The sequence below is a fragment of the Salvelinus fontinalis genome, chromosome 12 (assembly GCF_029448725.1).
Source record: "Salvelinus fontinalis isolate EN_2023a chromosome 12, ASM2944872v1, whole genome shotgun sequence".
NCBI classification, from domain to species: domain Eukaryota; kingdom Metazoa; phylum Chordata; class Actinopteri; order Salmoniformes; family Salmonidae; genus Salvelinus; species Salvelinus fontinalis.
Genome location: NC_074676.1, coordinates 37145989 through 37168457, shown reverse-complemented (window position 1 = coordinate 37168457; position 22469 = coordinate 37145989). Strand labels below are relative to the sequence as shown.

Here is a 22469-nt window from a genome sequence, read left to right as displayed (position 1 = left end):
TTACCCAGTGATCCTACAGTTCCTGGCATGGACATAGCTTCCTGTGTACCTGATATCACACTTCACTATGTTGTTTGAGAAATCTGACTCCTGCACTTGCATAGTTGGGTTTACCATCACCTGAGGTACATCGTGAGACAAGATGGGTCAATGACATGTTGCTAGTTTTGCTATATGTTTTGGACAATTGAAAAATTCCAGTGACAAAGAGCTGTATCTATCTGGTTTACAGTGAGCTCCAAAAGTATTGGGACAGTGACACATATTTGTTGTTGTTTTGGCTATGTACTCCAGCACCTTGGATTTGCAATGATACAATGACTATGAGCTTAAAGTGCAGACTGTCAGCTTTAATTTAAGGGTATTTTCCTCAATTTCGGGTGAAACGTTTAGAAATTACAGTACTTTTTGTACATAGTCCACCCATTTAGGAGACCAATAGTATTGGGACAAATTCACTTTTATGTGTATTAAAGTAGTCAAAAGTTTAGTATTTGGTCCCATATTTCTAGCTCGTAATGATTACGTTAAGCTTGTAACCCTACAAACTTGTTGGATGCATTTGCTGTTTGTTTTGGTTGTGTTTCAGATTATTTTGTGCCCAATGGAAATGAATGTGAAATAATGTATTGTGTCATTTTGGAGTCACTTTTATTGTAAATAAGAATAGAATATGTTTCTAAACACTTCTACACTAATGTGGTTGCTACCATGATTACAGGTAATCCTGAATTTATTGGGAATAATGATGAGTGAGAAAGTTACAGACACAAATATCATAACCCCAAAAAATGCTTACCTCCCCTGTTATTGTAATGGTTAGAGGTTAGCAGGTCTTGGGGGTATGATATTGTGCGTCTGTAACTTTCTCACTCATCATTATTCACGATTAATTCAGGACTATCCGAATACTAAACTTTTGACTACTTTACTATACATATAAGTGGATTTCCCCCAATACTTTTGATCCCCTAAAATGAAGGGACTATGTACAAAAAGTGATGTAATTTCTAAACGGTTCACCCGATATGGATGAAAATACCCTCAAATTAAAGCTGACAGTCATTCAAATCCAAAGTGCTGAATTACAGAGCCAATACTGTCCCAATACTTTTGGAGCACACTGTATATCTGTCTCTTCCTTAAAGTGGCTATAGTGTTACCTTGAGAATATAGTTTCCTGGTGGCACGTCTGTGATGTCAATCCACTGGCAATCAATGTTGGCATTGTAGGTGTCGTAGCAACCAGGACCCAATCCCTGTACCAAACATGTGATTAAAAACATATAACAAACTGATTGGTTGATCGATTGATCAATTAAACTATCAGAACCTGTGTGTGTGCTGTGCAGGCGAAGCGTCGGCGGACTCCCGGGTCACAGCTCGTGTCCTCCAGACAGAAGCTGGCCTTGTGTCCCTCTGCCACCTTCCTGCCTGTGATGACATCCAGCAGGTCATAGTTACTGAAGGCCTCCATGCTGTGGTAGTGCTGGTGGCAGCTGTGCCATTCCCATTGGTGTCTGGGTTTGACTGGGAGGAAGTCAGCAGTCCCCTGGTTCTTCACCCTCTGAGGAAACCTCAGTAGAGTCCTGTAGTCGATGTCTCTGACACCTGGTCGATACGCTGACCTTGGGGGTGAGAAATTAAAAATGCAAATAATAGACTGTACATAATGACTAGGTTCAGGAGTTTTTCCTGACAATGTCACATGACCATAACTTTCTTGGTCAGAAAAAACTCCTGGCCCCAATTATTACAGATAAGTGTATGGACCGTCATTTGAATTGTCATTAATGGCAGCTTAATAACAAGTTAGTAACAGTTCACGTATTATGCTTTAGAAGACACTGAGGAGGAGGTTTGAGGTGTATTTGGGACAGTTTAACATTCACCTCAGGAATCCACAGCCTTTCATTTGAAGTTTATTTTACTTGGCAGAGCAGAGATACAGAGGGAAAAATTGAGGTCGGCTGCCAGATTGTATGGTACTGTCATTATACTGTTACTTCCAAATGGGCCAGTGCCAAGGAAGTCTGGTCGACACAACCTGCCTGATGTCTACCTCTAATCAAACAAATGACTGTATATGTCAAATATTATTCATTAGTGTTATATTACATTGATGATACCAATATAAATGGTTTAGTGGTATTGATCTTACACATTGATATGTGTAATCAATAATAAATCATGAACTCCTACCGTGACAGACAGTTTTCCTCTCCTGCACATCTCAGGGCATACATCTGTACCCGTTGGATATAAGAAGCAGCTTGGATATAGTAGGGGTCAGGGACAAGGTCTGGGAGACCTGGGGAAGAGGAATCACAATCCATCCGTGTTAGCTGTATGATTTACAAGGGTGTGTGAGGGTTGTTGTAACCTACCACATTTGTATTTTTATCAACAAGAGAGTCTGAAGCGTTTTATGTATTGTTTGTAATATTCGGTACTTTTATCTGGATGTAAAAATATGTCCGCATAATGCAAAGCAAATGGCCCTGGGTAAAAAAGAACACCCTACTATATAAGATATAGAAAAGCTAGCCTAATTCTCACATACTGTCTACCTTACCGTTATGAAATAATCTGGTGCCATAGCCTGTTCCCGCTGGAAGAAGCACAGGTTCTCTGGTTCTTCCGTTATAAAAAACAGAATTTTGGTGGTTTTTATTTGGGTCCGTGGAATCATCACCATAATCACCTATCATATTATTACTTTCAACCCTCCTCGGTTGCTGGGGCTGCGAGCGGGTGATGTGCGCCTCCACGCCATTGTTAGAAAGCGCACTCAGCGCAGTTGGAGATGTATTTGATTCTGGAGCTGGAATGCTTCTGGACGAGGGAATAGAATCCGCCGCTTGGGCAATGTGCTGGGTGCGTTGTCTGTTGCCTGCATCCTCGGCATTATTCATGTAGCCAGATGTGGGTGGGTGGGCTGATGCTTCTGGGGTCTCATGTCGCGCTTGGCTCGTGCCGCGACCATGCGTAATCTCTGCGCTCCTGACCGGTGACACAGAGACCTGTCGCCGAACCGGCAGGCTGACATCAACCCGAGTAGGGTTTCGTCCTCCCCTCGGTATCCCACTGCCTGAGAACTCCTGGAGAGCCCCTGTACCGGTACCGTTGGAAGTGGAACCGGTGCCTCCTTGGGGAGGGGGACGCGCTCCTGGGTATCCCGCCACCGGCACCGTGTCCCTCGGAGAAGGTGGGTGACGTATATTGAAATCATTATTGGTGGTCAGATAGAGCTGAGCAGGTAGTTTCCTCGCCTGTGCCGGTGCGAGATATTCAGACCCCGTGCTGAGTAAACTATACATCCGACCGTTGTTCTCCCATTGGATTCTGTGTCTCCATGGCCCCATTCGCGCACGTAAATGGTGCTGTCCAGTGCTTAAACTAACCAGAACATAAAGCAGGCAAAACAGTAGAAAAGAAAACCTCTCCATGGCAAAAAGTATCTGAACTACACAAAACACTTCGTAAATTTGTCACTTCGGTAAAAATGTAATCTAAGTGATGCTGGGGTACGGGTGATGTTTTGTACACACACTTGATTCTGTCAGGGAGTTGCGCACCACATCTCCATAGTGAAATTCAGGTGAACTACTTGGAGTGGAAATGTAGGCACTCACTTTCATATAATTAGCTTGTCTACGCATGCACAGAGAGGAGCAAGGGCTTATTTTACAGACACCGTGTTTAACTTAACCGTTTCGTCACCATATCGGGCGTGCTATACAACTAGGCTATTTGTTCAGTAGGCATATAAGTACATTTTCCGCATAAGCGGTAGCCCTTTCTCAGAGCACGTTGAGATTTTTTTATTTTTTATTAAGTGGTTTTAGTAAAAACAAATGTGTCCCTGATTAGTCATCCAACTTTTTTGTCTATTTTTTTTGCGTCATGACGCACTGACCTCTTGGCAATTGGGAACTTCTGTCACAACAACTGACTGATAGTCATCATAAGCAATACGTTCTATACGTGGATTAAATTGAAACCTTCATAATAAGGGGAATAGAAAATGTGTTTTATAATAGGTGCTATTTGCATCATGAAAATAAGCACACATGCAGGTGGCGCGCGTTGCTGCTGCATGGCTCTTTGAGATCCATTCATCCTGTTTATTTTAACGGTAAATGCCACATTGGAAAAGCACATAGTGGGGCGGGGCTTGTATTACCTCACACCACCTCTCTGAAATACAGTACCATGCAGCTGAGGGATAAGAATAGGGGTTATCGAGTTCTGTTTCTCTATGACTCTCCACTCTGGTCCCTCGATTACAGCACGTCTCCACAAAACCTGCTTGCCACCTGATGGCAGTGGACATACAGGGAAAGTATTTACTGAGTTTAAAAAACGCAGTGCGCCTGACCTGGTTAAGGAAAATTACACAATTCCTGCCATACGACCTATCGTCAAGTCTACGGCAGTGTCGTTCTAAAGAAGGCTGCATCCGTTGTATAAAAGCAACAGATCACGTTGTTCAACTGGTCACCAGTTATTCTACCTCGAGTCGAATACGAAATAAAATAGTAAGTAATTAAATAAATTAAGTTTTGTAAAACAAATGTTTGTTATTGGCACACTAGATAAAAAGTAGGCCTACATAGGCCTATGCCTTCAGGTCAAACCAGGTATTTAAAGGTCACAGCAGGGATTTGTAATACAAACATCTGACCATGTAACTTACCTCAACTATGTAGTTCACTTTTTGTGGTTACCATACCTTTCACTTTTTATGTCGTGTTCTTCTGTGCACTCCAATGAAGGATAACGGAGGTGATGGCCAGCAGCATACCACCCTGCATACCACTGCTGGCTTGCTTCTGAAGCTAAGCAGGGTTGGTCCTGGTCAGTCCCTGGATGGGAGACCAGATGCTGCTGGAAGTGGTGTTGGAGGGCCAGTAGGAGGCACTCTTTCCTCTGGTCTAAAAAATATCCCAATGCCCCAGAGCAGTGTTTGGGGACACTGCCCTGTGTAGGGTGCCGTCTTTCGGATGGGACGTTAAGCGGGTGTCCTGACTCTCTGAGGTCATTAAAGATCCCATGGCACTTCGTAAGAGTACATACATACAGAGTACATCGTAAGAGTAGGGGTGTTAACCCCGGTGTCCTGGCTAAATTCCCAATCTGGCCCTCAAATCATCATGGTCACCTAATAATCCCCAGCTTCCAATTGGCTCATTCATCCCCCTCCTCTCCCCTGTAACTATTCCCCAGGTCGTTGCTGTAAATGAGAATGTGTTCTCAGTCAACTTACCTGGTAAAATAAATAAAATAAATGTCCGCAGCTCCTAGGAATAATTAAAAACCCTTACAAAACCTCCCTTGTCCTTCATCCAAACTTGATTTTTTTTCTTTGGAAAGGAAACTAATGGTAAACTCTACAATACATGCGGCTACCAACGTCAGGTGTAGTTCAGCATTAAAGCGCATCAGGACACCAAACCCATCATGGACATACACACAACAGAGTGGTTATACACAAATGCAAGGCGAAGTACATCTCAAATAAAGCTCTATCTTTCGATCTCAATCCATAATGGATTTTATTAACCTTATAATTAACAATCTTATTACTCAACAATAATCCACTTTATTCTATGTTGTAAAGTGTTACCATAAATTAAACAAATTATGTAACCAGAAAATATGCTATGCAAACAGCTCCCCTTGTCATCTGTAATCAGATATTTATATTTATATCAAACAAGGTGCAGTTGTAGCCATTTGTTCAGAATTTTTTTTGGTACTTCATTGTGGTATAATAACAACGACTGTTATAATTGTTGACAAGCTTGGTAGCTATAAATGATGATGCGACCATGGTCATGTAGTGACATTATTAAAACCATACAACGGTCTGTATTGGTGCTTCAATAGCTTAACCACATGCCAAACATCATACCACAAACTATTGGCATGCAGTTTCCCCTTGATTTAATACAGAATGTTGTGTACTGTAGATGCTATTCAGGCACGCATAGAATGATGGATGTACAACAGAGTTTATACACTTTTCCCTCTGAAAAGTTCCTCCAGGAAAATGTCTAGACAGGATTTGTTGTTGCTTAGGTTAAGATTTAATATAGACCTTACTGTAAAGCAGCTTTGAATAATTCAAGCACTGTTACTGTAGGGTGTGTGTGTGGAAAAGCTGATTAAAGCTGGCTTATGTACCATGGACATATGTATATTTCCATGAGATCGGTAGAGATCTTAGCAGGGTCCATGTTGGTGTTGAGAGAACAGTTCACACAACGACACCTATCACGTCCTCACGGTATGGTCTCCAGGTTACACAACACTGCAAGACACTTGGTACCAATTCATATAGGGGACATAAGACAACACAAATAGTGTCATGTCTTTAGTATAATTAAAGGTGAAGACTGTTATTTTATCAAATCAATTCTCTGTAATTATTATTACGTGATTAAATTAATCATGTAAATGTAATTAACTAGGAAGTCGGGGAAAACCACGGAAAATCTTCACGGAAAATCACCACGGAAAATCTTCAGATTACAAATTTATAATTTTCCGAATATAACTTTAGATATTTTAATATCTGATCAATTAGTATTCTATTAATTCATTATTATTACCTTCCGTCAGTCTAATTTCAAACGTTGTAGAATTCTTGGTTATCTGCACGAACCCAGCCTAAACCATGAATCATCCATACACCAATTGGCTTAATCATTTATTTACTAACTAACTAAATAAATAATCACAAATGCATAAACAAACAAACAGTAGATATTGGTTACTAACAATGATAGGGAAGATTCCCTAGTGGGCTAAGCCGATATGACAGCTTGTTGGACACAGGGGGTGTAGACCAATAATGAGGCGGGAAAGACAAAATGGCTTCACTACACAGTGGATAATTATATTAATTGAAATGCTAATCCTTTGCACATGAACGCTCGCTCATTCGGGAATAATTGCAATCAATATATTTACGCTCATATGTCGTTGTTGTTTTCTCTGTTGGAATCGTTGGTCCGTCTGCTGGAGAGTCAGTTCATCAGAGAGTGGATGTAGGTCTATCGGCGGCTCCTGATAGTGTCTGTTGTAATGGATACGTCAGGCGTCCATTGTTCTTAGAATAGATTTTTCGGCGGTTGCCGGTATTTGCATCCCAGGTTTACATAATTTCTAGCTGCAGACTAGTAATTAGTATCTAAGATTTGCTCTTATTCTGTAGGGATCGATAGTCTCAGAGTTTAACCATTGCCAGTCGTGTAGCCAATGCACCACGTGGTATGGTTTTCTAGTCTTGATACTCAACTATTCGCAATCACAGCTCACGCTGTGGGTTTGCTTAGTCTGAAGAGGATTTCCTCAGGATGGGTTTTTATTCGTAACAATAGAAAAGGGCGGTTCCATGACGCCTGATCATGTCTGTGCTCACGGGGGCGTGGCCGCTGACTAGTGAAACTTTACAGAGAATTAAATTCTCTCAAATTAAAAGGTTAACATCACATTACATCATTTCACAAATAGTTTCATGTTTACTCATTCATTTTATACAAGAATTAGATGCAAACCCCAAAATTAAAAAATGTACACATTCAGAGATATAGTTATGTGTGTTTCCTCTCCTCCATGAGGTCGGTGAGAGAGGGAGAAGCCACGATCTACACTCAGAAAGGGCCACGTCATGACAGTCCCCCCTGGTGGTTTGGATCTTGTGATTATCCTGCAAGTTACAAATCAATATAAAAATAATGACCATGTGATGTCCTGTTTGTAGATCATCGTTGCAGTCCCCCTCTGGTGGTTAAACTTGGTAGGCTTTCTGAAAGCGGAGCAGTCCACCACAATGATTGGCAGTGGATGTCCAGTTGGTGATCGCCGTTGCGGTCCCACTCTAGTGGTTTACCTTGGTGGGTTTCCTGGAAGCTGCAAAGTACCACAGGAATGGCCTGGTTGATGATTGCCGTTGCGATAACCCCCTCTGGTGGTTTACCTTGGTAGGATTTCTGCAAATGGAACAGGCCGGCACAAGGATGGACAGCGGGTGTCCGGATTGTGATAGCCATTTCAGAACCGTTGTCTGGTCGTCCAGATTGGAAGATCTGGACGACCAGGCAGACCAGGCAGATGTTAACAACGCACACACACTCATTAAATATATAATTACATTAATTCCCAAATGAACGGCGTTGTGGCACTAAGTGATGGTTGTATGGGGACTTTGTTTATTGCTCTATCACTTCCTAAATGTCAAAGGAACTGAACCGACAAGGAATGAAAGCATAAACAAAAGATATACCAAATATAGTTATTACACCTTAATCATCTAATTGGACTGTATTCTATATACGTCCAAGGTCCTGGCAAAATGACTATCATGGCATTGTCTCTAATGCCATGTCTAGGGTTTTCCTACTTGGTGTATTGCTTAGGCACTATCCTAAGTTGATAACTACATGATAAGTCTACAGCTGCAAGGTACCAGCTTCGGGCAGTCTACAGGGATGACCTATGGACTGGTGAGTACTGTAGCTGTAGAATCAAAGGCCTCAAAGTAAATGTTCAACTTTACTAAGGCTGGTATTTTGCTCTGACCCTTAAGTGATCCTAGCATAAATCCTAATTGGATGTTCCGTTGTACATGTGCGTTTAAGCTTACACAAGCGCGCATGTCAAGAGAAGAAAACCAAGTATCCTGGCAAACTACAACTTGTTCAGAATGAGTCTGACGTAATCATGTAATTTTGACGTCAATGCCTGGAGGTCAGTCAGAATTGGTGTCGAGGGAGTCTGTAGTGGTTTTACTACGAGTCCCTGTGTCTTCCACTATTGTAGTGGCAATAGGTATGAAGTCTATTTCATAGCTATATTATCCATGGAGGAGCTTACCTCACGACGGAAGTACTCTTTAAGCATTGGACCAGTCGTACGTGGTGTGATCATGGTTCATGACTTCTAATAACTTTCTTTTATTTGTGCCATGTGTGTTAACCATTGGAAGAGTGCTCTAGAGATTCCCTTCCCTGTGTTGCACTCTGAGTGACTCCTAACTACTCTGTCACTGTTGTCAAGGGTAATTTGATTTGTTAGGTCTCTAACCTTCTTACTGATTGTAGCTGGACTGACTGTTGCTGGCATTGGTACTGGTACTCAAGGGGACCAGTTATCCTACCGATTTATTCTGAAATATTATCCTACCGGACACATGATTAGAGCATTTTACTAGTTGTATTGTAGTTGAACCTACACATGGCAAGGCATGACTATTTTTGCCATTTGTTTGAGGTGGAAGTCCACCGGACTTCTTCTACGACCAGTGTGGTACACCGCAGTAATATCTTAGATGTGTTCTAAGATTATCCCCGTCTAGGGGCCTGTCTGCGCCTCATTGTTCTCATAGGGGAGTTTACAACTAGATTTGTTTTATGCTTTGGCGGCCTCGTACGGTGTTGCACATAGTCTCGACTCCCCCACCGGCCTCAATGAGGCTCATCATGGGTCCGGACTACTATTCCCCCCCTTTGTGTCTCGGGAGCCCCCACCAGCGAGTGGTGTTGGTATTCGAGTCACAAACAAAAAGGTCGGGCCCTATGTATGAGTTGTTAGCGGACGCGTTGTTATGAGAATGGCTGTAACCCTTCAACCAAATCTCCTAGTGTTTGTGCTTCAAAACGCTCAGTGGCTGTATCATCGGAAGCAGATTACGCTCTGCGCATTGATGTTTTTCTTGCTGAGACTGCCGCAGTCTTGAGGAAGTGTCCGAAGAGCAAGAGATGTTCATCTCATCTACGGTATTGCATGACTGCAAGGAGGAGGGAAGTTGCTTATTCACAGAGACAGCTGGCTCGAAATCATGAAAAGAATGGTCAATCAGTTTTGCTGATGGAATGTGTAGAGATATTATCGAAGCGTCTTTATCCCAAGGGGTGCTTTCGACAGACACCCCTCGTGAATAACTGCATTGCAGCTAGCGTTATGGGAAGACAGTGTGGTCAGTGGAGAAGGCACTGTGGCCTGTGACCATACATGGTTGGTTTTCCAATCCATCAAGTCTGCTCCAAGTAGCAGGGGTACAGATTCGAGGCTAGTAACATACACGGGGTGAACAAGCGATACGTCCTGGAAGTGTAGTTTCGGCATGACTCTCAATGTGAGAGGCGAGGTGTGAAACCTCGAAGTGTAGTGTCGCATCGTTCCACTTTTAACCAACGTTTAGTTGACTTCAAAGCCCTTTTGAGATCATCGAACAATGTTTGAGAGATTAGCGATATTGTTGCGCCCAAATCAATTAGTGCATGACAAGTTAAGCAGTCCTCCAGGACTGTTTCCAGGTATCGCCATTTAGTGGACATATTCCCCACAAAGTGGAGTGGTCGTTCACAACGACGTGATGTGCCATTTCTGTTCAAGGTGAAAGCAGATTGACTTTCGGGTTTTGAGTAGGCTTGGCTTTAATGAAGCTTTTGACCTTTGTCTTCGCAGCCTTTGTATCAGTGTCTATAGACAAAGCTTGTGGGCTTGTTTCTTGATCAAGCGGGCCCTGGATAGGGTCTCGAGTGAGAGCGAGAGCGAGAGAAATTTGAATTTTAAAGTCCTTGCAAAGGGTATTAATTCCTGCAGACCTGGTGTCCCAGTCTAGTCCTTGTGACTTATCTTTTAATCTTTTAACCAGGCTCTGCCGGCTGCGACAGAGCCTGGGCGCGAACCCAGCCCAGCCTGGGCGCGAAGCCAGAGACTCTGGTGGCGCAGCTAGCACCCTAGACCACTGCGCCACCCGGGAGGCCATAATTCTTCACGTAGTGGAACTTCTAGAGAACATTGGTCTACGTTTTGATCGTCCTTTAACCCTTTGTTACCCTTGTGTTCTGACACTTTGTGTGGGTTGGGTGCAGGCGAACAGGTCGCCATAGCGGTAGTCGTTTCGATGGCGATGTACTTTACAATTATTTTGACCACAGAGGTTATTGGAATCGTGGTTTCGTGGTAGAAACCGTTGTGAGTCATCTCTCAAGGCTCCAATACCTGATAATGCACCCTCTAACTGAAGTGAGTACTCCTGGTCAAACTTCAAAACCGAGTGGTCAGGCTCTTCGCGTTGTGAGCTTTTGATGCCTCCAAAGCTGTGCTTGTGACCTCTCTGAGTTGTAAGATAAGCAAGCCAACGTGGGCTGCAGGGCCCAAGTAGGTAATGAAGGTGGGATACATTTTTTCTTTATTTTTTCTTTATTTAACTAGGCAAATCAGTTAAGAACAAATTCTTATTTTCAAAATTACAGATTTACAGATTTTTACCTTGTCAGCTCGGGATTCAATCTTGCAACCTTTCGGTTACTAGTCCTATGTTCGACAGAAACACTTGTTTGAATGGTAACAGCCAGGGAAATGTTTGGGCCCCATCAACAAGCACCCAAAAGTGGCATTTATTACAGTACTATTAAGAGAATTCAAACATGACATACACATTGGCCTCAAAGAGAGGGAGATGAGTAGGCTGATCATCTTGACACTAAGTTTGAGAAGTAAACTGGGGTTATACAAGTTGCCTGCCAACACTTCAAGTTTCACCTACTTAAAGGCGCTGCATGGTCAATCCGATATCTGCACTGACCGTGCAGCATTTATGGTGATATGGCCGTTGTATCTGCACTGACCGTGCAGCATTTATGGTGATATGGCCGCTGTAGAAGGGCATTCAAACTTATTGCGCTTAACGGAGCAGATATATTGTGAAGGAAGTTGTCAAGGAAGTTAGTTTTTGTTTATATAGGACCTCCCGCCCCAACCTACTGTCAACCAATCATGTTAATGCGGAGCACTCCGTATTGTTAGAACATTTGGGAGGTGCATGGCAATATGGTACAGAGCTCAGTTTGGCCTCTGCAGGCCTCCGGAGGCTACGCAATTGCATCACACTCTCCAGACAGAGCCTCCGACCACATTTTCGGATCAAGCATAAATTGGCTTTAAGGCTCCGCAGCTCTTGTCCCAATATTACAGCATCATTCCTTGGGGCCGGCAGCACCAACATGCACATTTCATTAGAACAGGAATAAGATCATACCAGAGCCATATATTTAATGTCTTCTAAAATGGATGCCAAGTTAGCGCATTTGAGCATTCCGTTTATCCATTCATGATGAGAATTTGCAATATTGTTCAGAAAATTATTTAAATTGCTATTGGCCAATTTTGGCCATGGGGATCTAACATGGCTTCCATGTCATGGAAATGCATCATAACGCAGAAACCTCAATGTCCTAAAACTCTAAATATAGGGCTCTCGGTCATTATATACTGTAGGCCTATCTAGTGAATCTAATGGTGTGAGAAACAATACAAGGCAAAGGACCTTTGTAAGCACTTCGTTGGACGGTGTATATCATGTGTATCCTGTACTAACTGTATTATGTGCATATGGGGTTCATATGGACTATACTGTAGGTATTCCCTATAGAAATGAGACATTACAATAACCTATATATGTGGAAATGTTGTGAAATCTCATGTTTAGTCTGACCCACACTTGAAACCATTCCATAGCAATAATGTTGATATGTAACAGGGCTGGATAGTTGTTTCACATGGCCTTTCCTTTGTATAAATTGGCTCAAGCCCTGAAACTAGTCCATAGGTATAATTTTTCATTTTCTAAATTTCAGTGTCAAGACAATGAGCTCAGATGCAGTGAAAAGTGCAATGCTTTGTATCATTGTAAAGTATCAACCGTTGAAGGACCGAGGGGATATTTGTGAGTGTACACTGACTGTCTTGATTCTATCACTCTACCAGTGGAGGCGAGGATGGCCCATAATAATGGCTGGAACAGAGCGAATGGAATGGCATCAAACACATAGAATAACATTCCAGTCATACCATTACCACGAGCCCATCCTCACCAATTAAGGTGCCACCAACCTCCTGTGACACACACACACTCTCTCTAAATGAGCTATTTCAGTTTTTTAATAATGTGCAACATTTTCTGAAAACATGTTTCCACTTTGTCATTATGGGGTATTGTGTGTAGAATTCATTTTACGAGGTTGGAATGTAATAAAATGCACTGTGCCTCCGGAAAGTATTCAGAACCCTTGACTTTTTCCACATTTTGTTACGTTAGTCTTATTCTAAAATTGATGGAGAAAAACATTCCTCTGCAATTTACACACAATACCCCATAATGACAAAGCGAAAACAGGTTTTTAGAAATGTTTGCAAATTTATTTACATAAGTATTCAGGCCCTTTGCTATGAGACTCAAAATTGAGCTCAGGTGCATCCTGTTTCCATTGATCATCCTTGATGTTTCTACAACTTAATTGGAGTCCACCTGTGGTAAATTGATTGGACATGATTTAGAAAGGCACACCTGTCTATATAAGGTCCCACGGTTGACAGTGCACGTCAGAGCAAAAACCAAGCCATGAGGTCGAAGGAATAGTCCGTAAAGCGCCGAGACCGGATTGTGTGGAGGCACAGCTCTGGGGAAGGGTACCAAAACATTTCTGCAGCATTGAAGGTCCCCAGGAACACAGTGGCCTCCATCACTCTCAAATGGAAGAAGTTTGGAACCACCAAGACTCTTCCTAGAGCTGGCCTTGATCAGGGAGGTGACCAAGAACCCAGTGGTCACTGACAGAGCTCTAGAATTCCTCTGTGCCGCTAGGAGAACCTTCCAGAAGGACAACCATCTCTGCAGAACTCCACCAATCAGGCCTTTATGGTAGTGGCCAAAGGCCACTATTCAGTAAAAGGCACAACAGCCTGCTTGGAGTATGCCAAATGGCACCTAAAGACTCTGACCCTGAGAAACAACATTCTCTAGTTTGATGAAACGAAGATTCATCTCTTTGACCTGATTTATTTTACTAGGCACGTCAACAAATTCTTATTTACAATGACAGCCTACCCCGGCCGACGCGGCGCTATGGGACTCCCAATCACGGCCTGATGTGATACAGCCTGGATTCAAACCAGGGACTGTAGTGATGCCTCTTGCCCTGAGATGCAATGCCTTAGACTGCTGTGCCACTTAAGATGTTTATTAGCGTTCTCCTGGCTACCCGCCAAACCCAGATGGTTAAGTGTTTCATCCCGCCAGAAAACATTTCCACCGCTCCAGTCCAATAGCAGCAAGCTTTCCCACTCCATACAACACGCGGCAGTACACATCATCTTAGGCTTGCGTAGCTGCTCAGCCATAGATAGCCCTTTCATGAAGCTCCAGACCAACAGTTCTCGTGCTGACATTGCTTCCAAAGGCAGTTTGGAACTCAGTACTGAGCGTTGTAACAGGATGATTTTTACGCTCTACAGCACTCAGAAGTCCCTTTCTGTGCGCTTGTGTGGTCTGCCTCTGCAAGGTTGTTGCTCCTAGACATTTTCACTTAACAGCACTTACAGTTGACCGGGGAAGCTCTAGCAGGGCAGAATGACTTGTTGGAAAGGTGGCATCCTATGACGGTGCCACGTTGAAAGTCACTGAGCGCTTAAGGCCAGTCTACTGCCAAAGTGTATACATCAGTCAGCAACAGGTGTGGCTGTAATAGCCAAAGCCACTCATTTGAAGGGGTGTCTATATACATGCCCCATCTACCACACCTAATTTTAGAACAGTAAATAAAGACAGGACAAAGGAGTAACATTATCACTTGGAATAGTGACAACCCAATTTAATTGGAGATTAATGAGATCTTGGAAAGTACATCTTACAAATACTATTTACAAGGAATACAATGAGAAAAACGTAAAAAAGTATAAAACAATGAGTCTTCAGTCTTGGAGCTATTTACAGGTTTGGAGAGCAAGTTCCTGCTGTAAAGTACAAACAGAAAGGCCACGTTAGATAACCACTCAATTTGAAAAGCAACACTAAGGGGACATGGGCTAAAACAAACCAGTGTCACCGCTTACCTATAAACGATTCAACAGTGTATTCTGGATGTCCTCATAGACCTGGCTGTAGAGCTCTTCAGATTTCAAACCATCCAAATACGCTGTAGCAGAATGTAAACACTGATCAGGACATTTGCCAGAGAAGAGATCGCTACTACCTAACACCACTAAAATATCTACATAACTGTACAGCTTAAATTCAAGAATGCTTACTGACAAACAGAAAATTAAAATAAACACACCGATGGCCAAACCGCTTTCCACCATCTCTTTCCTGTGCTTTAAGTACATGGGCCACACATGGCCATCAAACAGCCCAGGAGGGTCTGGGACGGTGTATTGTCTTGTACTAAAAAGGAAACAAAATTACAAATTTCACAACAGTCAAAATTATGCAAATCTTTTCAGCCAGAACACCCATACTATAGCTACATATGAATGTTAAGGATCTGAGATCTCCTTGTTCCCACCTCCTCCTCCTTTTGCACTCTTCATATGGAATGGAGATGTAGTAGCACTTGTTGTACACATCCATCAGGGACCTGGGGTGGGGAACAAGGTCACTTGTAATTCTACTAAACTCCCCTGCAATGTACAGTTCTGAGTCTACTTAAGTATTGGTTAGATCTGCATTTAACTAGTAGTCTGCAGCCTGTAATACAGATAACACACTTCTGGAGAAACACGTAATCCAGCAGCAAGGAGTGCGCCATTTAGTTAGCTAGCTGCTAACAACCCACATGTGACAGCCCCAAATATTTGTTTTCATACAATTCTCAGAACCTAATCCTGACAGTCTTAACCATGACAACTAAAACTTGCAAGCCCTTCGAAACGCAATGGGCTAAATGATTGTTACGCAATGTAAACCAAACCATCAGATTACCACCCCCCTTTAAAAAAAAAGACATGTTAGCTAGTACAATTCCAGTTAGCAGTGGTGCAGGTGAACTCACTTATAATTGTACAGAAGGAAGCCCTCCACGATCAGAATGTGGACCAGTTGATCTGGGTCAGCCACCTCCGTGGCAGGAGACACATTGACACCGTGGGAGCAGGCAAACTTCATTGGGTTCTCAGCCCATCCTCGTATTGTATTCGCCATGGCATCCATGTCCAATGCTGTGATCACTGCACAGAACATAGAAAGACAGGAAGGAAAGCAAAGTTCAGAAGGGATATAGCTGACTGAGACAATTTATTCAGTCTTGAATAATGGGAATTGTAGTCTTGGGGCAATATTAATGTTGTATGTACTATCAAATGACATTTTGAGTGATGGTTTGTAACACTGAGGGCCAAATACATTGGATGATCAGTTACTCTCCTACAGTGAAATCCAGGCTTACCATCCCACTGTCTAAAGCCGTCCGCCCCGACTTCTATATGATCAGGTTTCTGAAATAACAGTCACCAAAAACACATTGCTGCAACCGCAGGGTGATCTGTATACGGGCAGATCCCATTACATCAAGCCAGACACACAGCTGACACATGCAGGGATAATAACATGCGGAAGAGCACAGATGATCTACATTGGCATACATCATGGTTAATATTGTGAGTTTTGGATATTAGCTAAAACAGAAAGTCCAGGAGGTAATGTAGCAGCCCTTCCCTTGGCATGGTCATGCATTGCAAAAAGATAACCACATAGCTATGTTGTAGCCGAGGACAACGCTTACCCTGAAAAAGTCATCTTGATGCACCACACAACAGTTAGGCAATGACTTGATCAGTCTATTCGTCAAAGTTGTTTTCCCACCATTGGTCACACTGAAAATAGATCAACATCAAATGTCTGATTTAGCAAGGTCTGTGTATTGAAAGTCTGAGTAGTCAACATTGCATGTCAAAAAATAATAAATAGATATTAGGTTCCCCTCATAGCTAGTCCTAACCAGTGCAAATAATTGAGTGTTAGGCCAACTTTTAGAATATTGTCCTAATTCTAGATATTCAGTTGCATAGCATTGTTTAAATATTTCCCATGTAATGTTAAAAGGGGCGCCAACATGGCTGCCATATCTTGAGCAGTCAATTCAGAGCATTATCAGATTGTATGTTTACAAATTCGGAGCGTTTCTCTCAGAGCGCACACTTGAGGCTCTGGTCAATGAGTAGGGTTGATACGAGCCTTCTGACCTCACAACGGCAGTCAAGCACCCAAGCTAACGTTGGCTAGCTACTGCCAGACAAAGGGAGAGAACATCTCTGACAATTTTAGTCACCCTAGCAGGGCTGGTTAGACTGTATGTTATCCAGCGCGTTGATGACTGTGCTGCTGGCAACAATTTATTTGTGCTTATTTTCCGATGCTTACTGACACCGGCCATATTCAACGGGTGTTCAGTGTTCGTAAATGCATCAGTCATTCTGCACTCAGAAATCAGAGTACATACATAGCCAGAGTGAATTTACGAACGCATCCTAAATACAGCTGTCAGAAGTTACACTCAACAAAAACAGAAATGTCCTCACTGTCAACTGTGTTTATTTTCAGCAAACTTAACATGTGTAAATATTTGTATGAACATAAGATTCAACAACTGAGACATGAACTGAACAAGTTTCATAGACATGTGACTAACAGAAATTGAATAATGTGTCCCCGAACAAAGGGGGGGGGTCAAAATCAAAAGTAAATGTCAGTATCTGGTGGCCACCAGCTGCATTAAGTACTGCAGTGCATCTCCTCATGGACAGCACCAGATTTGCCAGTTCTTGCTGTGAGATGTTACCCCACTCTTCCACCAAGGCACCTGCAAGTTCCTGGACATTTCTGGGGGTGGCTCTAGCCCTCCAATCCAACAGGTCCCAGACGTGCTCAATGGGATTCAGACCAGGGCTCTTCGCTGGCCATGGCAGAACACGGATATTCCTGTCTTGCAGGAATTCACGCACAGAACGAGCAATATGGCTGGTGGCATTGTCATGCTGGAGGGTCATGTCAGGATGAGCCTGCAGGAAGGGTATGAGGAAGGAGGATGTCTTCGCTATAATGCACAGCGGTGAGATTGCCTGCAATGACAACAAGCTCAGCCCGATGATGCTTTGACACACCGCCCCAGACCATGACGGACCCTCCACCTCGATCCCGCGCCAGAGTACAGGCCTCGTTGTAACGCTCATTCCTTCGACGATAAACGCAAATCCGACCATCACTCCCGGTGAGACAAAACCGCGACTCGTCAGTGAAAAGCACTTTTTACGAGTCCCGTCTGGTCCAGCGACGGTGGGTTTGTGCCCGTAGGCGACGTTGTTGCCGGTGAAGTCTGGCGAGGACCTGCCTTACAACAGGCCTACAAGCCCTCAGTCCAGCCTCTCAGCCTATTGCAGACAGTCTAAGCACTGATGGAGGGATTGTGCGTTCCTGGTGTAAGCCGGGCAGTTGTAGCCATTCTGTACCTGTCCCGCAGGTGTGATGTTTAGATGTACCGATCCTGTGCAGGTTTTGTTACACATGGTCTGCCACTGCGAGGACGATCAGCTGCCCATCCTATCTCCCTGTAGCGCTGTCTTAGGCGTCTCACAGTACAGACATTGCAATTTATTGCCCTGGCCACATCTGCAGTCCTCATGCCTCCTTGCAGCATGCCTAAGGCATGTTCACACAGATGAGCAGGGACCCTGGACATATTTCTTTTTGTGTTTTTCAGAGTCAGTAGAAAGGCATCTTTAGTGCCCTAAGTTATCATAACCGTGACCTTAATTGCCTACCGTCTAAGCTGTTAGTGTCTTAACGACCGTTCCACAGGTCCATGTTCATTAATTGTCTATAGTTCAACGGCTGTTCCACTGGATGTCATAAGGTGAATGCACCAATTTGTAAGTCGCTCTGGATAAGAGCGTCTGCTAAATGACTTAAATGTAAATGTAAATGTTCATTGAACAAGAATGGGAAACAGTGTTTAAACCCTTCACAATGAAGATCTGTGAAGTTTGGGATTTTACAAATTATCTTTGAAAGACAGGCTCCTGAAAAAGGCACTTTTCTTTTTTTTTGCTGAGTTTAGCTAGTTAACGTTACCTTGTAACCTAGCCATTGTGGCTGGACTGGGCAGCTTTACTAGGGCAAATTGATTACATTGCTAACGAAAATAGTGTTAGCTAGCCAGCTTATGTTAACTACTTTGAATAGCAATCAAATACAACATTTAATGGGTGTAGCTAGGTAGTTAGCTAACTGCATCTTTGAATTTAGTCAGAGGTTAGCCGAGAACTCGAAATGTTGACAGTTCTAGCGAGTTATTCTGTTGCTAGTTATTATTAACATACATTCAAGCCAGTTATTAACCTAATATTCAGCCATGCAAAATGTTAGCTTTGCTTGTCTATAATCTAGCTATCAATGTTTTAAATAAACATTTATAAATACTAGTTGCCAGCCATGTGTAGCCTACTATCGTATGTAACTACAGCACGACCAAACATTGTTCTGTGGTATGGCTCTCAATTTCAAAACAGACTCCCTCCACTTTTCATGTGAAAGTCCGCGCTGGAAGTTTAAATCTCCCGCCCGACTACAAAACACGAACGTGTCAGGCGATTTGCTACAAAACCAAGTCCCGGATAACTAGCTTAATGCCGTAAGTAAATTAGCCTCGTCTGGATTCTCGAGCTATTTAAACAAAAAAAAAGTATTCCGGCAAGAAATTCAACTTTCATAGTAGCCAACTAACGTTACCGTTAGCTATGTTTCCTAGTTAGCTAAGCACATGGCATGTGTTATTGTTTTGACATCGTCGGTGTTGTGTATCAACTAATGAGGTTATACATGTTTTACTAAGCAAAATGTGTTTTATATAATAAACTAATACATGTCGATTTTTTTTACGACAAATTACAACTTACCCGCCAATTCCTATAACGTATTTCATTTTGAGTCGTGTTCTTGAGACTTCTGCTCCAAGTCCCAGTTGAAGTGACACTCACAGCAAACACAGTGAAGAATAAAAATAATACTCTGTAGAGTTATTCAAGTGTTGGTCTTATTCTCCTTCAGCTTGTCTCCCGGTCAAGCTAGCTCTATTTTATTATTTTATTGATAAAATTGCGCAGGTCATTGAATTTATAGGCTACTTGACTTGCGTCACGCCGAGGTACCGCCCTTCTTGTCGTATATAAAATGTGTGACGTTTTTACAGTGACCAATCAATGTCACCAGAACACCCAAACAACGTTGGCGATTCGTAAAGATTTGCATATTGGTTGGCTATGCGCCACTTTGCCACAGTTTTACGTCGGTCTTTGCTATCTGGGATCCTTGGGACGTCCCCTACCCCATTGAAGTTCACATTTCAAATAGTTACAGTAAGGGTTCCAAATAGCTGTGTCAGGTCCCACAAGTCCAAAGCATATGCAGTTCCGGCCCACCTGACCATTAACCCCTCTCAACCTACAGTAATTACTATCAACACAAACACACACACACACACACTTACACGTTTAAGTTTACCAGTGGAGGCTGGAGTGGAGAAGCTATAGGAGGACGGGCTCATTGTAATGGCTGGAATGGGATTAATGGAATGGAGTCAAAAATGTGGTTTCCGTATGTTTGATGTGTTTGATACCGTTCAATCTATTATTTTCCAGCCATTACAATAAGCCCATCCTCCCATACCTCCTCCCACCCGCCTCCACTGAAGTTTACATGTATGTCGCTTATATATTATTTGAATGTATTTGGATATATCATTCGAAAGGGAACTTACATCATTACACTTTTTCTGTAGTCTATAGTCTCTCCAAATTGGCATACAGTACCAGTCAAAAGTTTGGACAGTTTTTCTTTATTTTTACTATTTTCTAGTAAAATCTCTACCAGCCCAGTGTGGCTCAGTTGGTAGAGCATGGCGCTTGCAACGCCAGGGTTGTGGGTTCGATTCCCACGGGGGGCCAGTACAAAAAAAGTAGGAATGTATGTACTTGTAAGTCGCTCTGGATAAGAGTGTCTGCTAAATGACTTAAATGTAAATGTTCTACATTGTAGAATAATAGTGAAGACATCAAAACTATGAAATAACACGTATGGAATCATGTAGTAACAAAAAAAGTGTTAAACAAATCCACATTAATTTTATATTTGAGATTCTTCCCTTTGCCTTGATGACAACTTTGCACACTCTTGGCATTCTCTCAACCGGCTTCACCTGGAATGCACTTCCAACAGTCTTGAAGGAGTTCCCACATACACTGAGCACTTGCTGACTGATTTTCCTTCACTCTGCGGTCCAACTCATCCCAAACCATCTCAATTGGGTTGAGATCAGGTGATTGTGGAGGCCAGCACTCCATCACTCTCCTTCTTGGTCAAATAGCCCTTACATAGCCTGGGGGTGTGTTGGATCATTGTCCTGTTGAAAAACAAATGATAGTTCCACTAAGCGAAAAACCAGATGCGATGGCGTGTCAATGCAGAATGTTGTGGTAGCCATGTTAGCTTAGTGTGCCTTGAATTCTAAATAAATCACTGACAGTGTCACCAGCATAGCACCCTCACACAATCATACCTCCTCCTCCATGCTTCACAGTGGGAACCACATATATAGAGATTTACATTTACATTTACATTTAAGTCATTTAGCAGACGCTCTTATCCAGAGCGACTTACAAATTGGTGCATTCACCTAATGACATCCAGTGGAACAGCCACTTTACAATAGTGCATCTAGATCTTTTAAGGGGGGGGGGGGGGGGGCAGAAGGATTGCTTTATCCTATCCTAGGTATTCCTTGAAGAGGTGGGGTTTCAGGTGTCTCCGGAAGGTGGTGATTGACTCCGCTGTCCTGGCGTCGTGAGGGAGTTTGTTCCACCATTGGGGTGCCAGAGCAGCAAACAGTTTTGACTGGGCTGAGCGGGAACTGTACTTCCTCAGTGGTAGGGAGGCGAGCAGGCCAGAGGTGGATGAACGCAGTGCCCTTGTTTGGGTGTAGGGCCTGATCAGAGCCTGAGGGTACTGAGGTGCCGTTCCCCTCACAGCTCCGTAGGCAAGCACCATGGTCTTGTAGCGGATGCGAGCTTCAACTGGAAGCCAGTGGAGAGAGCGGAGGAGCGGGGTGACGTGAGAGAACTTGGGAAGGTTGAACACCAGACGGGCTGCGGCGTTCTGGATGAGTTGTAGGGGTTTAATGGCACAGGCAGGGAGCCCAGCCAACAGCGAGTTGCAGTAATCCAGACGGGAGATGACAAGTGCCTGGATTAGGACCTGCGCCGCTTCCTGTGTGAGGCAGGGTCGTACTCTGCGGATGTTGTAGAGCATGAACCTACAGGAACGGGCCACCGCCTTGATGTTGGTGGAGAACGACAGGGTGTTGTCCAGGATCACGCCAAGGTTCTTAGCGCTCTGGGAGGAGGACACAATGGAGTTGTCAACCGTGATGGCGAGATCATGGAACGGACAGTCCTTCCCCGGGAGGAAGAGCAGCTCCGTCTTGCCGAGGTTCAGCTTGAGGTGGTGATCCGTCATCCACACTGATATGTCTGCCAGACATGCAGAGATGCGATTCGCCACCTGGTCATCAGAAGGGGGAAAGGAGAAGATTAATTGTGTGTCGTCTGCATAGCAATGATAGGAGAGA

General features: G+C 43.3%; 2 protein-coding genes across 3 annotated transcripts; both read right to left on the bottom strand.

Annotated features, from left to right (window-relative positions):
* On the bottom strand, window positions 1–3595 carry LOC129866512 (protein-lysine 6-oxidase-like). The gene is made up of 5 exons (XM_055939294.1): window positions 2576–3595; window positions 2203–2311; window positions 1334–1628; window positions 1164–1259; window positions 1–120 (listed from the first exon to the last, which is right to left on the bottom strand). The coding sequence occupies exons 1-5, from the start codon at window positions 3447–3449 to the stop codon at window positions 1–3; spliced, it is 1494 nt and encodes a 497-aa protein (XP_055795269.1). The 5' UTR covers window positions 3450–3595.
* An 11038-nt stretch (window positions 3596–14633) lies between these two features.
* On the bottom strand, window positions 14634–19998 carry LOC129867304 (nicotinamide riboside kinase 2-like). Of its 2 annotated transcripts, XM_055940619.1 has the most exons (8): window positions 19744–19998; window positions 16575–16665; window positions 16239–16287; window positions 15846–16020; window positions 15360–15431; window positions 15132–15238; window positions 14908–14990; window positions 14634–14808 (listed from the first exon to the last, which is right to left on the bottom strand). In XM_055940619.1, exons 1-7 carry the CDS (start codon window positions 19767–19769, stop codon window positions 14908–14910), a joined length of 603 nt encoding a protein of 200 aa, XP_055796594.1. In that variant the 5' UTR covers window positions 19770–19998; the 3' UTR covers window positions 14634–14808. The 2 variants fall into 2 exon arrangements, with proteins under 2 accessions (XP_055796594.1, XP_055796595.1); XM_055940620.1 differs by lacking the exons at window positions 16239–16287; window positions 19744–19998.
* Between the last annotated feature and the right edge of the window lie 2471 nt (window positions 19999–22469).

What these genes read in the sequence shown, in the direction of transcription:
- LOC129867304 (XM_055940619.1), bottom strand. Translation starts at nt 19,769, where the DNA reads ATGAAATACGTTATAGGAATTGGCGG. An exon ending in TACGTTATAGGAATTGGCGG is followed by an intron (nt 16,666 to 19,743) that starts GTAAGTTGTAAT and finishes ATCTATTTTCAG; the next exon opens with TGTGACCAATGGTGGGAAAA. An exon ending in CGGCTTTAGACAGTGGGATG is followed by an intron (nt 16,021 to 16,238) that starts GTAAGCCTGGAT and finishes TGTTCTGTGCAG; the next exon opens with TGATCACAGCATTGGACATG.
- LOC129866512 (XM_055939294.1), bottom strand. Translation starts at nt 3,449, where the DNA reads ATGGAGAGGTTTTCTTTTCTACTGTTTTGCCTGCTTTATGTTCTGGTT. An exon ending in CCTGCACAGCACACACACAG is followed by an intron (nt 1,260 to 1,333) that starts GTTCTGATAGTT and finishes TGTTTGGTACAG; the next exon opens with GGATTGGGTCCTGGTTGCTA. An exon ending in CAGGAAACTATATTCTCAAG is followed by an intron (nt 121 to 1,163) that starts GTAACACTATAG and finishes GATGTACCTCAG; the next exon opens with GTGATGGTAAACCCAACTAT.